Raw genomic sequence first — 12,452 nt, forward strand, 5'->3', positions numbered from 1 at the left:
CGTGTTCATTTACTTTCGGCTATTGAAAGTCTCATTAGCCTTCACTAAACTGTGGTGTGTGTATGTACTGGCACACGGTTTCACAACACAGTGATCTCAAGACGTCATTTATCACGGTTTCTGCGTGTCACCCTTCAGACAGACACTGAAAAGAAAAGCTTCATCATTTCCTCTAGTCAGACGACCCTTCACACGAGGCCGGCTGGAAACACAGCTGCTGTGCTACTGTTGCTTTAATGTGGGGGGCAAATGAAGCTCTGTGGTCATTGCTTTTCTTTATTTAGCTTCACACACAACAACAACAACAACAACAACCACCACCGAGAAGGAAGATCACAGCAGAGACAGAGGTCAGAGGTCACATACAGTGTCACACTAACAGGGCGAACTCCGACCGAGTGAGTGTTTCCATGAGGAACATCCCAGACGAGCACGTTTCACTCTCATACCTGCGGACTTTCTCTTTCTGTTCAGTATCGGACTTCACTTTGATTCTTTCTTTCCACTTACTATCTCTCTTTTTCTTTGGTTGAACCTCAATTCAAAAATGTCCAGGTCACATTTCACCCCACACTCAAAAGAAATGACATTTTGCTTAAAGTAAGTGGAAGCTCATTTTAGCTGAGATTTTTGCAAAGCCATCGCTGCCAAATATTCATTACTGTAAGGCAAAACAAATGTCACTAATGTAATGCAAAATTGATTGTACATTATAGTATTTTTTGCATCATGCAGTATTTGTTCTAAATATCTGCCTTTAATTTATGCTTAAATCTTTTTTTTTTTACTGTATTACAGTAATTATCTCCCAACTTCTTAGTAAAATGTCATTTTAAAATCAATTTGCAAAAAAAGTATAATAGTTTCAATTAAGTTACAAAATTGTAATTTAAAAAAAAAATTGTCACAAAGCAAAAAATATATAATAGTTTTAAATAAGTTTAAAAAATGTAATTTTAAAAATAAGTCACAATGAAAAATCTTAAGGCTTTATTTTCTTTAAGCAAAAAGAAATTAGTTTATTTATTTATTTTTAGTTTTTTAAATATGACCTGGACATATGAACAATTTTCATGAGATTCTGCCCTTTCTTTCTTCATTTCTTTCTCTTTTTTTTTTCAAACATCAGTTTCCGTCATGTTTTCAAGACTGCGTTCGGCGTCGCTTCGTTTCAGCTGAGCTGAAATCTCCTTCTGTTCTTCACCTGCATCTCTCCCGTCCCCTCTCCCTTCCTCGATCTCTCCATCCTCGGGCTCGGTTTTCAGCCGGATCACTCTGGGCTCGGCGTGTGTGTGTCTGAAGCTGCGGCTGTGGATGACTCCAGCAGGGGGCGATGCGATCTCTGGCTCTCTGTGCTCTTCCTCGTCCTCCTCCTCCTCCAGATGAGTGCTGGAGTTCCTCAGCTGCTCGATGGACTGAGACAGAGCCTACAGGAAAACACAAGAGAGAGAAACAGAGGAGTTTATAATGCTGATTCAATTGCATCATTCGCAAAGCATCATGGGATGAGTAGTTCATTCCATTAAATACACATTCAAGTCTTTAGATGCACAGTTTTGTATCATTTTTCCAGATTTTCTAACTGTTTAAAACCTAATGGGGTAATTGATCTGATTCCTATGGAGAAAATAATTTGGAAAAGTACTTGAAACAGTGTCACAATTGCTATTCCAGCATTGTGTTCAGTTATGTGTCATCATAATGAATCAGAAGTTACACATTAACATGCTCTTTCATTCTTTTTGATATCCTCTTGTAAATGTGGTCAGAGCCGTCATAAACTCAGTCTTCTGCCGCTCGCCGAACACGCCGCCCGGTCTGGCTTCAGTCCGGCTGTAAAAGGGTAAAATAATACCACCCCGAAAAAATAGCAGCTGTAAAAGTTTTGTGTAAAATGAAAAGTGGCTAAATTATACACGCGGATACATGTGTGTTAAAGTGCCGCCAGCGCCTGCCTGCAAAATCCTCTCCTAGGCCTTCAGGAAATGAAAGAAAGACTAAAATAAAGAACTGGGTAGGCTATATTACTGGGGTAAAAATAAAGCATTTTCTTTTTTACTACCCAGCTTTGCAAAATATACCGTTTTCATCACTGAATTACTGACAATTTTCCAAAATAAAATAAAATACAAAAATAAATACATAAATAATTATAATAAAATATCTTGAATGTTTGACTGTCTGAATGTTAAATGAGTTAAAAGCAGCTGCAGTAAAACATCCTGCTGGGATTTACTCACTTCCTCTCCTTGTATTAACTCACTTCCTGTCTGAACGAGGCATCAGTCAGCTCCATTTACACAGTCATTTAAGAGAAAAGGACCCTTAAAACTCTTAATAGGAACACTGACACACTGCAGGGTCTCACACACACAGACACGCGCACATACACACTCTCTCACACACACACACACACACACACACACACACAACGCGCACACACTCCAGATGACACTCTGGAATCCTGTGAAAATGCTGCAGTCCTTCACCAGCTCTGAAAGACACATTTATGTAACATAACTCCATCTATCTATATAACTGTTAAGAAAACCTCAACTCATTTAAAGACATTTCAAACAAAACACTAAAGTCTTTTTTGGTATATTTAAGATCCTGTTAATCTATTACAAAGTGATAAATCATGACAGTGCTCTTGTTTTGATGATGTACTGTCCATTAAACAATCACCAGCGTTTAAAAGACTCTTCATATTCAGTAAGATTATTGATTTGACCGCACTGACTGAATCGAGAGGATGATGACAATATGGTCTTCTGTACAGCTGCTTTATAGTTATCAACATGTTGTTATTGAGCTTTATAGCTAAAATGAACTTGTTTCATAATTAATGAACTTTACACTGTTATTGAACTAAACTAAATCAACACTGAACCGACTCAAGCTGAACAATAACACTATTGTCATATAATAAGAGCTTCTAATAAGAATTTAATAAGAACATTCGTAAGAGCAATTTTATTTTATTTTCCTGTTTATTAGTGTGAAGCTGCTTTGAAACATTCTGTATTGTATAAAGTGCTATAGAAATAAAGACTATACTTAAGGCGAGACACTACAGGTGAATAGGGCAACATTTTTAACTAGCATGAAAATTTCCCAGTTGATTAACTACATTAAGATGAGATAAAAATGTATTACATGTTTTCTGTAATTTAATGTTTAAATATGCAAATGAGGCATTATCTAATTAAATATGCACTAATTTGCATATATTTTAAAAAACGAAATCTGAGTATTGGATAAAGCCAGGTTCAAAATTCTTTTTTCATTGTGCTCACATATTAGATGGGAAAAAAAATATTTATGGATATCTACTTTTGTTATCCTGTAAATCAGAATATACTGTCAATAGCCTTAAATTTATTTTCGCCATGTTTTTGGAATAAAATGTTATATAAATCAGGCTAGGAATAATATATTTACAAATCCCTCTGTAAAAGTCTTCATAATATAACTAGGTACAAGACTGGAAAGTCAGGTGTATATAGGTGCTACTGAAGTGGAGATTTCGGACTTGGAGAATGAGAGAAAAGTCATCTTGAGAAAACGGGCTTTAAAGATTTATATCAGCCAATGAGATTGCGCATTCAGCCCTTTTACTTTCATGATTGGTTGCTGATAAAAAGAAAATGACCATATTTGGATCAGACATCATTGTACAGGAGAGAGAGAGCTTTCTAACGGTGTGTGTGTGATGACAGTGTGCAGACAGAGATCGCGGAGCAGCATGTTGATTAAAAACGCCAACTTTTGTTGAATTTATGAGTAATCTACAGACACAAACAGACAAAGTGTAGTAAAATAAAGACCTAAATGTGTATTTCTGACTTTTTTTCACCACAAGTCTGAAAGAAGACATGTTATTGAAGACAAATATCTCAAAATTGACCAGTGGAAAAAAAACAATGTTTTTGCCTGCCGTGTCTCACCTTAAAGCACTCACTGCTTCCCATTTATTTGAGTCCATGTGAAAATATGTACAAAAACTAAAAGTTTCTCATGCATGTAGAGTGTTTACTGTAGAAAGCTTTTACTGTGGGGTTTGAGGCATTATTTAAGGGTGTCTTGTGAAGTTACCTGGCTGATGTGAACCTGTTGGTGAAACTGTTTCTGCTTCTCCACGAAGTTGTGGTGTTGTTGCTGCAGCACGAGTTGGGCCAGAGTGCTCTGTGGCAGCGGTGCCGACTGCGTGCGGTTCAGGGGTCGGTGTCGCGGTAACCTGACGCGAGCGCTCACCGGTGCACGCTCCTTCATCGCCAGAGGAGACGAGGACAGCACGGGGACGCTGCCTGTGACTGGACAGACAGAAATCAAACATGAGCCACACATGTTTTTCAATGTAAACGCGCTAGACGGACGCCTTTAACCGGTGCGCTTGCATTTTTAGCAGCGTCTCTCAAGTTAAAATGAGTTCAAGACGCAAGAACTATAAAAGTCCCCCTGTAGTCAATCATTGTGTCCCTTAAAACTCATCTTTGATCACCAAAATGATTTTTTTTCCCCTTTAAAAATGCCTTAAAATAGCTTGAATGTAACTCGACACCATTGCCTCATTTAGTATACGCGGTTCTATGAATATGCAAATGAGCCCCGCCTCCACTCATTCACTCAGCTCAGAGATCCACTTGTTGTCGATCACACGTTGATCTGATTGGTTACAAGGTAGTGTGTGACGTCAGAAACACCAGCGATTTCAAAGCGTGTTTTTGAGACTGTCTTTGGTTCACTGCAGTTTTAAGGAGGAAATAGTCAGCAATGCTGTCGACTTATGAATTTACACACGGTTTGTCTTAAAGCATATTAAAAACACCACATAGACACATAAACAACATTAAAAACTGGATTTTCACCACATGGGGACTTATCACATAAAGTATTAGAAAAGTTTTGATTTGTATTTTTTGTGTGTGTGTGTGATTTTGTTGTGTTTTTGCCATTTTATTATAATTTAAAAAAAAAAAGTCTGTATGGTTAAGGGATGTCTGCTGTTCTGTAAGATCTGCTCACCAGGCGAGATCATCCTCTGCTGTCTCTGCTCCTTCAGAAGCAGGTGTTGCAGGAGCGCTTGCTGTCCGTTGCTCACTTTAGACTCCAGCGAGACGGGACACGCGGCCAGACCTTCTGTGCTCCGGTCCTTCAGCGCCGTTCCCGTCTAACAGAGGAGAGATCAGGCAAACGCTAGTCATCTTACAGGTCAAATCAGCTCACCTTTGTTTATGTAGCGCTAAACACAGGGCTGCGTTTCTCAACAGCATTGTTAGTAGTTTGTAGAATCGTTGCCACCGATGGGCTCTACGATCAACTTAGCTCACGTTTGAGAAGATTGTTTCAAAGCAGCTTCACAGTAATAGAATCGATGACATTGAATTATTATATTTAATAACATTGAATTTAATATTCAACAATAATATTGATCTGCCTGCATTGGACATCTAAATTAAACAAAAAAAAAAAGCTAAATAACTTTTTTTTAAACAAAAATGAAACATCACTGAATTTACTTAGGCTGGATTGTGGATCTACTTTCTTCTGGAAACAAACTTTTTTGCATTATTATCCTGTTATCTCTGTAAAGCTGCTAAAAAGCGCAATATAAATAAATATGACTTGACATTATTCATGGTCAATTATGTAGTCAGTTATGAAACAAACTGGATTCGGCTATAAGCAGCTGTACAGAGGTGTCATAATTCACCTCAATTCAGTTCATCCGAGTGTCAGTGCAGTCAAATAATAATGATATTACTGAATATTAAGAGTCTTTTAAACTCCATCTAAGGAAGCCAAAGACGACATGTGCTCTAAATCATAAAACATGATCCCCTACTTTTGCATTTAAAGACAAATTTTCACTCAAGCATGAGAGTGACTTACATAATGCCTCATGCATATGAAATATTAATAACTGTGCTCTTTTTAAAACACATCCAGTCAGCATTCACGTCGGCGGCGTCCACAAGGTGCGCGTAATTACCGAGCTGCATTTAGAGCTCCCTCGTGAGTCATTCAACTATTTTAAAATGTGAAAGTGTTGAAAGTATTCTCGTCTGGATGGTAAAAGTGATCCGTGTTTTGATTTGTTGGCATGTTACGCGCTTTCCGAACACAATTTCTTGAGCTTTTTAACAGCCCGTGATGAACGAGATGCTAAACTCTAAAACTCTGAAACCCTAAACCGAGCGCCGTATTTACCCAAGGGCTAAAGATCCCAGGGGTCAGAGGTCACGAGCCCTCGGGGGTGTACATTAATCCAGCCGGGACTGAACACTAGCACTCAGTGAAAGCAGATAATGAGATCTGCACCTAAACCTTCAGCAAACAGCAAACATCTCTCTCAAAACACGGCTGATCTCTGCGCTCTGTAAAGGCGATTGGTCCCATCGCTGCCTCCTAATGCACCCGTCACATTCCTCATACAGTGTTTTGTGCTTTCTCCGCAAATAGATGCGACTCTGTGTCTCACTGTCTCCTAAAAATACCGTCTCACAGTCCCTTGCTCTTTCTGCAAGATCTATTCATATCTGTTGCGCAGCAGAACGAGAGCTGGCGATGCTGCTTTTGTGTTGATTCCCAGAGGAAAGCCGTGTTTCTCAGAGGCTGCTCTTTCAAAGCTTGTCTCGTTTAAGAATCAAGAGTGTCTCAGATGTTTCTCTAAATTGAATGAGCCAATAGTTGACCTACAAAGCTACAGTGTAAAATGAATTAGCAAATCATTTGATGAAAAGTGTTTGAGATCCCTGACTTTTGATTGCATACTTTTGTATCTTGGCCAATATATATATATATATATATATATATATATATATATTCTTAAATCAAGATAAATTTACTGAAGAATGAAAATGACAAGATATTAAGTCTTGTTTTCAAAAAAATTCATCTCAAAATTAAGTGAGTTTATGCTAAAATCAAGAAAAAATATGTAAATGGGGTCAGAAAAATAAAGAAAAATTTCCCTTTGAATTACTTTTATTTTTCTGACCACTCTGACATACTTTTTCTTGTTTTAAGCAGAAAGAAATATTCAATTCTTTGAAGCACAAAAGCATTCAATATTTGTTTCAGAACATTTTTTCAAAAAAAGTCATTTTGCTTCTCAAGTAAACATAATATTGTATTGATTTAAGAATGTTATGTTATGATATTTGTACCGGAAAACAAGACAAAAATATCTCTACTAACTAACTCAACCAGGCCCCGCCCCTTTATTCTGCATATGCCTTGGGCGGGAATTATTTAAATGAGGAATATTGTGACGTGTTCGTTCCATGAGGAAAAATTGACTGTCTTTGTTTATATCTTCACAGGGTTTGTCTATGATGCGCAGTAACTTACGCAGAGGTGTGCGTGAGCCGGGTGCAGAGCCAGCGTGAGGTTGGGCAGAGAGGGGGACGTGTAGAGATTCAGCAGGGACAGGGACCCATCCGTCTGTAGGACGCCGCTCTGAGACAGACACCGCTGGAGGAGACAGACAGACAGACTGCGTTACATCACCTCGTATAATGCAGCGTCACAGAGAAACAACACTGATGCTGTACAAATATCTGAATAAGGTTCTGCTGTCACATTACCACCAGTCTGCAGTGTCTATGATGTAACCTCCCGTAAGCGTTCAGAGGGGTGTGTGTGTGTGTGTGTGTGTGTGTGTATGTGTGTGTATAATTCCACCATCACAGCCAATCAGAGTGCATTCTAACATACAACTCTAAAGGTCAGTTCACACTGCACCGACAGACACAGACCAACGCCGACCAGATTACGGCACGCCACTTCTCAGACATTCTAACTTCGATTCAGGATGTTCAATCAGGTGTAACACACTGATCCGGCAAAAGCTGGTTGCTAGTGTGTTCTGAAGGGGTTGCTAGGGTGTTGTGAGTGGTTTTTAGTCTCCTTCTATGCAGTTCTGGATGGTTGTTAGAATGTTCTACATATTTTCTGGTGGTTGCTAGGGTGTTGCTAGGGTGTTCTGTGTGCTTGCTAGGGTGTTTTGAATGGTTTTTAGTCTCCTTCTATGCAGTTCTGGATATGTTCTCTAGTGGTTGCTAGGGTGTTCTGAACATTCCCTAGTGGTTGCTAGGGTGTTCTATGTGCTTGCTTGGGTGTTGTGAATGTTTTTGTGCGCTTCTATGCAGTTCCGGAAGGTTTCTAGAGTGTTCTAAATGTTCTCTAGTAGTTGCTAGAGTTTTTTTTTAATGTTCTGTAGTAGTTGCTAGGGTGTTGCTAGGTGTTTTCTAGTGTTATGGGTATTTACTTCTGCCCCTTGTCAGTCAATATCAGTTAACAGTGTGTGTGATGTCATCTTTAGGTCATAGTTGAAGCAGTGAAATCTCATGATCACACACCCTCACTAACGGCCAGCTGTAGGTTTAGCCGTCTCTCGTGTGAGGATGAACTCAATAGGCTGTGTCTACAGGAGGAGAGTGTGTGTCTACAGGAGGAGAGTGTGTGTCTACAGGAGGAGAGTTCGCTGGCCCGTTGCCCATGAGGAAATGCTTGGGAAGAACTTCACAGGAGAAATAAACCTCACCATCCCAGAGCCCCTCACCCCCTTCCCCAAACGCCAGCGCAGCCAGAAACCACAGCGGAAAAGAGCTGTCACAGTTAGTTCAGCACAGCACTGCCACACACACACACACACGCACACACACACACACACACACACACACACACACACATACACTCACGCACATACACACACTCACGCAGACACTCACTCACGCACAAACGCACATACACGCACACGCACATATAAATCACACACACACACACACACGCATACGCACACATAATCACACACACACACATAATCACACCTTCAAACTTCTTAGAACTCTACAACTTCAAATGCGGTTTTAAATGCAGTGTTTCCATGTGTTTGTTTGTCAGGCTGATGGTACGAGCGTCCCGGGACCGGGTCTGTGTACGCTCAGCTCCAAACAACCAATCAATCGGGGGGCCCGACTCATTCACCTCACAGTCTGATAAGAGTAATGAGGCACGGGACTTTAATGGAGGATTTTATTTAGTTTCAGTTTTTGGGGTTTATGGTTCAGTTCCTAAAAATGCAATCACGGGCTCAAAACTGCACGCAAGAGCATGAGACCCGTTCCACAGCTGCCTCTGTGTGCTGAAGGGTGTTAACCTGTTCTTTAAAGACAGCACTGCTACGTGTATATCATGTAAGAATGACATTAAATATAACAAAGCAAATGACAATTATTTTGAGAGAAAAGAAAAACATCACAAATCCAGATTACAAGCAAAACATTTCACAGAAAAACACTTCTGTATCAATATATCAATATAAACATATCTGTATCAATATATCAATATCTGATTGCAGATTTGCCACTTGCCAAAGCAATGATATTCAGACCTTCCTATGTAATACTTGCATCCCACAAGTATTGTTAGTCATTTCCCATGTGGAGAGGTTAGTCATAATAAAGCCATTAAAAGTAAAACTTTTGTGCAGTGCTCAAAATGTTCATTTTATATAATCTCAAAAAAAAGTTTTGGTACCTCAATTTGGCTGGTGCTGGACCGGTATGATGCTCCGTTCTCACTGCTGCACAAGCCAATGGGTGAGCTCGGTCCAGAACCTGCAGGGCTCTCATTGGCTGAAGAATCTAGACAAGAGGAAAACAGGAAGTGTTGACTGTGAGCTCCGCCCACAGCTGAAGCTCATTGGTCTGTATATCAAACATCAAAATCTCTCTTCACATAGTCTGTTTCTGTTTCAGGTTGCAGATAGATGGATGTGTTTAGCTCAAGCAACTGTTGTTCGCTCACCTGTTAGTTCTAAAGTTCGTTTTTTCATCGGCGTGACGAGAACGCTGCCGTCTCTGCGGCGTATAGGTCCACTTCTTCTCTCAGAAACCTTCTGCTTCAGTCTGGACCGGACCTTCAGATTGGGCTCAGATGCTGAGAGGATAGAGAAAACAGATTACATTAGTTATTTCTGCCAGGCCGATTAATTACCCGATATTTGGCTATTTTTGAGGTTTTCTGCTATTTACAAGAGTTTTAGTTCTAAAATCTACTGTTCTCAGAGGATAATAAACAATGTCTTTATACATTTTTGAATAAATACATGTCAAATTTAAAGTTCCCCATTATGCTTTTTCAAATATTACTTTTCATGCGGTGTGTAATTGAGCTGTTTGTGCATGTAAAAGGCGTTTTGGTATCCGACAAGCTGTAAGCAGTCGACCAATCAATCACAACAAACTGGGCCTTCTGACCAATCAGAGCAGAGCAGACTCTCGGAGAGGCGGGGCTTAGAGAGACTGAATCCTTGATCGAACCGTTTCAGACACTGTGAGAAAAGAGCTGATGCTGCAGTGTATATTATATATAGTATAGTATAGAGTATATATATCATATTATATAGAGTGTTTTTTGACATTGCATGCATGTAAACCTATTCGAGATTCCAAAACAAAATGAGGAACCTTTAAAATAGCTTTAAATTCAATGTCACTTCATTTTCACATATATGCATACACAAGTGGTCTGACGAGGCAGCTCACAGAACCAGCTGAGTGAATGTGTGGCCGCGGTCCAGCCACACTGAGGAATTCTGGGATGTCTCCCAGCTGTAATGAGGTAAGAACTGGAAGATCAATTCTAACGTTCATCTGGAGGACATTAAATCTGTCCAACAGCTCTCCGCTGGCTGTAGGAGTCCAGTACCTGCCAGCCTGCCAACCACAAACCTCTACGGTAGCCATGTTTAAACTAACACAGAGATATCGGCACAGACAGAGGCAGATTTGGCTTGGGAAAAAAGGGGAAATCCTCTTTTTTTTTGTACCACTATGACCTATGAAGTACCAAAATTCCCTGGATTTTACTCAGGCCGCCCTATAGACGCCACCTACCGCCGTCTGACCGCTGAGTGGGCATCAAAGATACACACATCAGGAGACCGACATGATTACAACACACTGAGGGCTGAGGACAGAGATGAAACGAGAGAAGGAATTTGAAACACACACACACACACACTATTGCAAAGACTTATCGGTGAGAATAATAAATAAAAATAAAATTAAAACAAAAATTGATAACAAAATTATTAAACTGAAATAAATATAATTGTATTTATAATAAATAATAAAATAATACATAAAATAATAAAATAACATTTAAACTCAATATAATTGTATTTACAATCAAATAAAAAATTATAACAAAATTATCAAATTGAATTTAAATATATTTATAATAAAAATAAATAAAATTATTAAACAAAATTTAAATTAAACATTTATAATAAAAATACAGTATAATAATTGTAACAAAATAATATAGAAATATAACAATTATTAAATATAATTGTATTTATAATGAAAATGAAATACAACATTATAACAATATAAATTAACATTAAATATTGTATTTGTAATAAATTAAAATAAAAAAGAATAAAATAAAATGTTAATTAAATATAATTATATTTATAACAAAAATGAAATAAATATTTACTAAAAAAAATAGAAATAAAATATAATTGTATTTATAATTCAAATAAAATGCAAAATTATAACAAAATAATATAACATTTCAATTAAATATAACTATTTGTTATAAAAATGTATAACAAAATAATTAAATAAAATTGAAATTAAATATAATTGTATTTATAATTAAAATAAAGTGACTACATCCTACCCCTAAGAGATAAACTGTTGACAAAAACAAACGTTCCTTTGAATATTATAAATTATGAATAATTATTTGTGGGTTTTGTCAGACTTGCCTAAACTTTGGGGGATAAATAGTGAACATATACGCACAGACAACTTAAACGTGAGGCCTTTTGAATGTGTTTGACTTTACAATCATGCAAATAGTTCAAGGATACAACTGATTTCCAGCAGAAACTAAGTTTTGACTTCCCAAAGTTTTTAGCACTACTGTAACCCCACAGTCCTACGGCTGTCGTGCGGGGAAAAACCCAACAGGTCATATTTGGCTGTAAATGCAAAAAAATGTTAAAAGCAATTTAAGAGCCCCACATTGATTAATAAAATGGAAGACGGCTGACAAAAAAAAAGGCTGATCATAATGAAACGGATGCTTTGAGTTTCTGGAGCACTGGGCCGAGATCAGAGATTACGGCAATGGCGAAATACTGTAATTTACTCTCTCTGACACATGATGAATAAGAGCTATTAGAAAAATACCGCAAAAATATTTGCCCAGCAATTAGCGGGAAGGATTTACACATTTTTAATTCGTAGGGAAAATACGCAGAGCGGTCGGCATGTTTACGCTGGGCCGCGTCATTAAAGGGGATTTTCAGTGTAGCCCGACTCAAGCTTCCTTAAACAAACACCTGTGGGACGGGGTTACAAGGCATGAGCGGGTGACGGCTAGAGGGGTCCGTCCACCAAACTCATGTGCACCTGTGAGGCTTGTTT

General features: G+C 38.4%; 1 protein-coding gene across 4 annotated transcripts in view; it reads right to left on the minus strand.

Moving 5' to 3' along the window:
* Nucleotides 1-263: 263 nt before the first annotated feature.
* LOC307163632 (histone deacetylase 9-B) overlaps nt 264-12,452 on the minus strand; it is a 28,929-nt gene continuing 16,740 nt past the window's right edge. For all 4 annotated transcript variants that reach the window (XM_079879757.1, XM_079879756.1, XM_079879758.1 and 1 more), the window contains exons 6-11: nt 9,817-9,948; nt 9,547-9,653; nt 7,357-7,479; nt 5,029-5,173; nt 4,099-4,316; nt 264-1,427 (exon numbers count right to left, since the gene is read on the minus strand). In XM_079879757.1, the coding sequence (XP_079735883.1) occupies nt 1,119-1,427; nt 4,099-4,316; nt 5,029-5,173; nt 7,357-7,479; nt 9,547-9,653; nt 9,817-9,948 (1,034 nt within the window). In that variant the 3' untranslated portion in view covers nt 264-1,118. The remainder of the gene's footprint in view (nt 1,428-4,098; nt 4,317-5,028; nt 5,174-7,356; nt 7,480-9,546; nt 9,654-9,816; nt 9,949-12,452) is intronic.

Source organism: Squalius cephalus, assembly GCF_949319135.1.
Source record: "Squalius cephalus genome assembly, chromosome: 8".
Lineage (NCBI taxonomy): Eukaryota > Metazoa > Chordata > Actinopteri > Cypriniformes > Leuciscidae > Squalius > Squalius cephalus.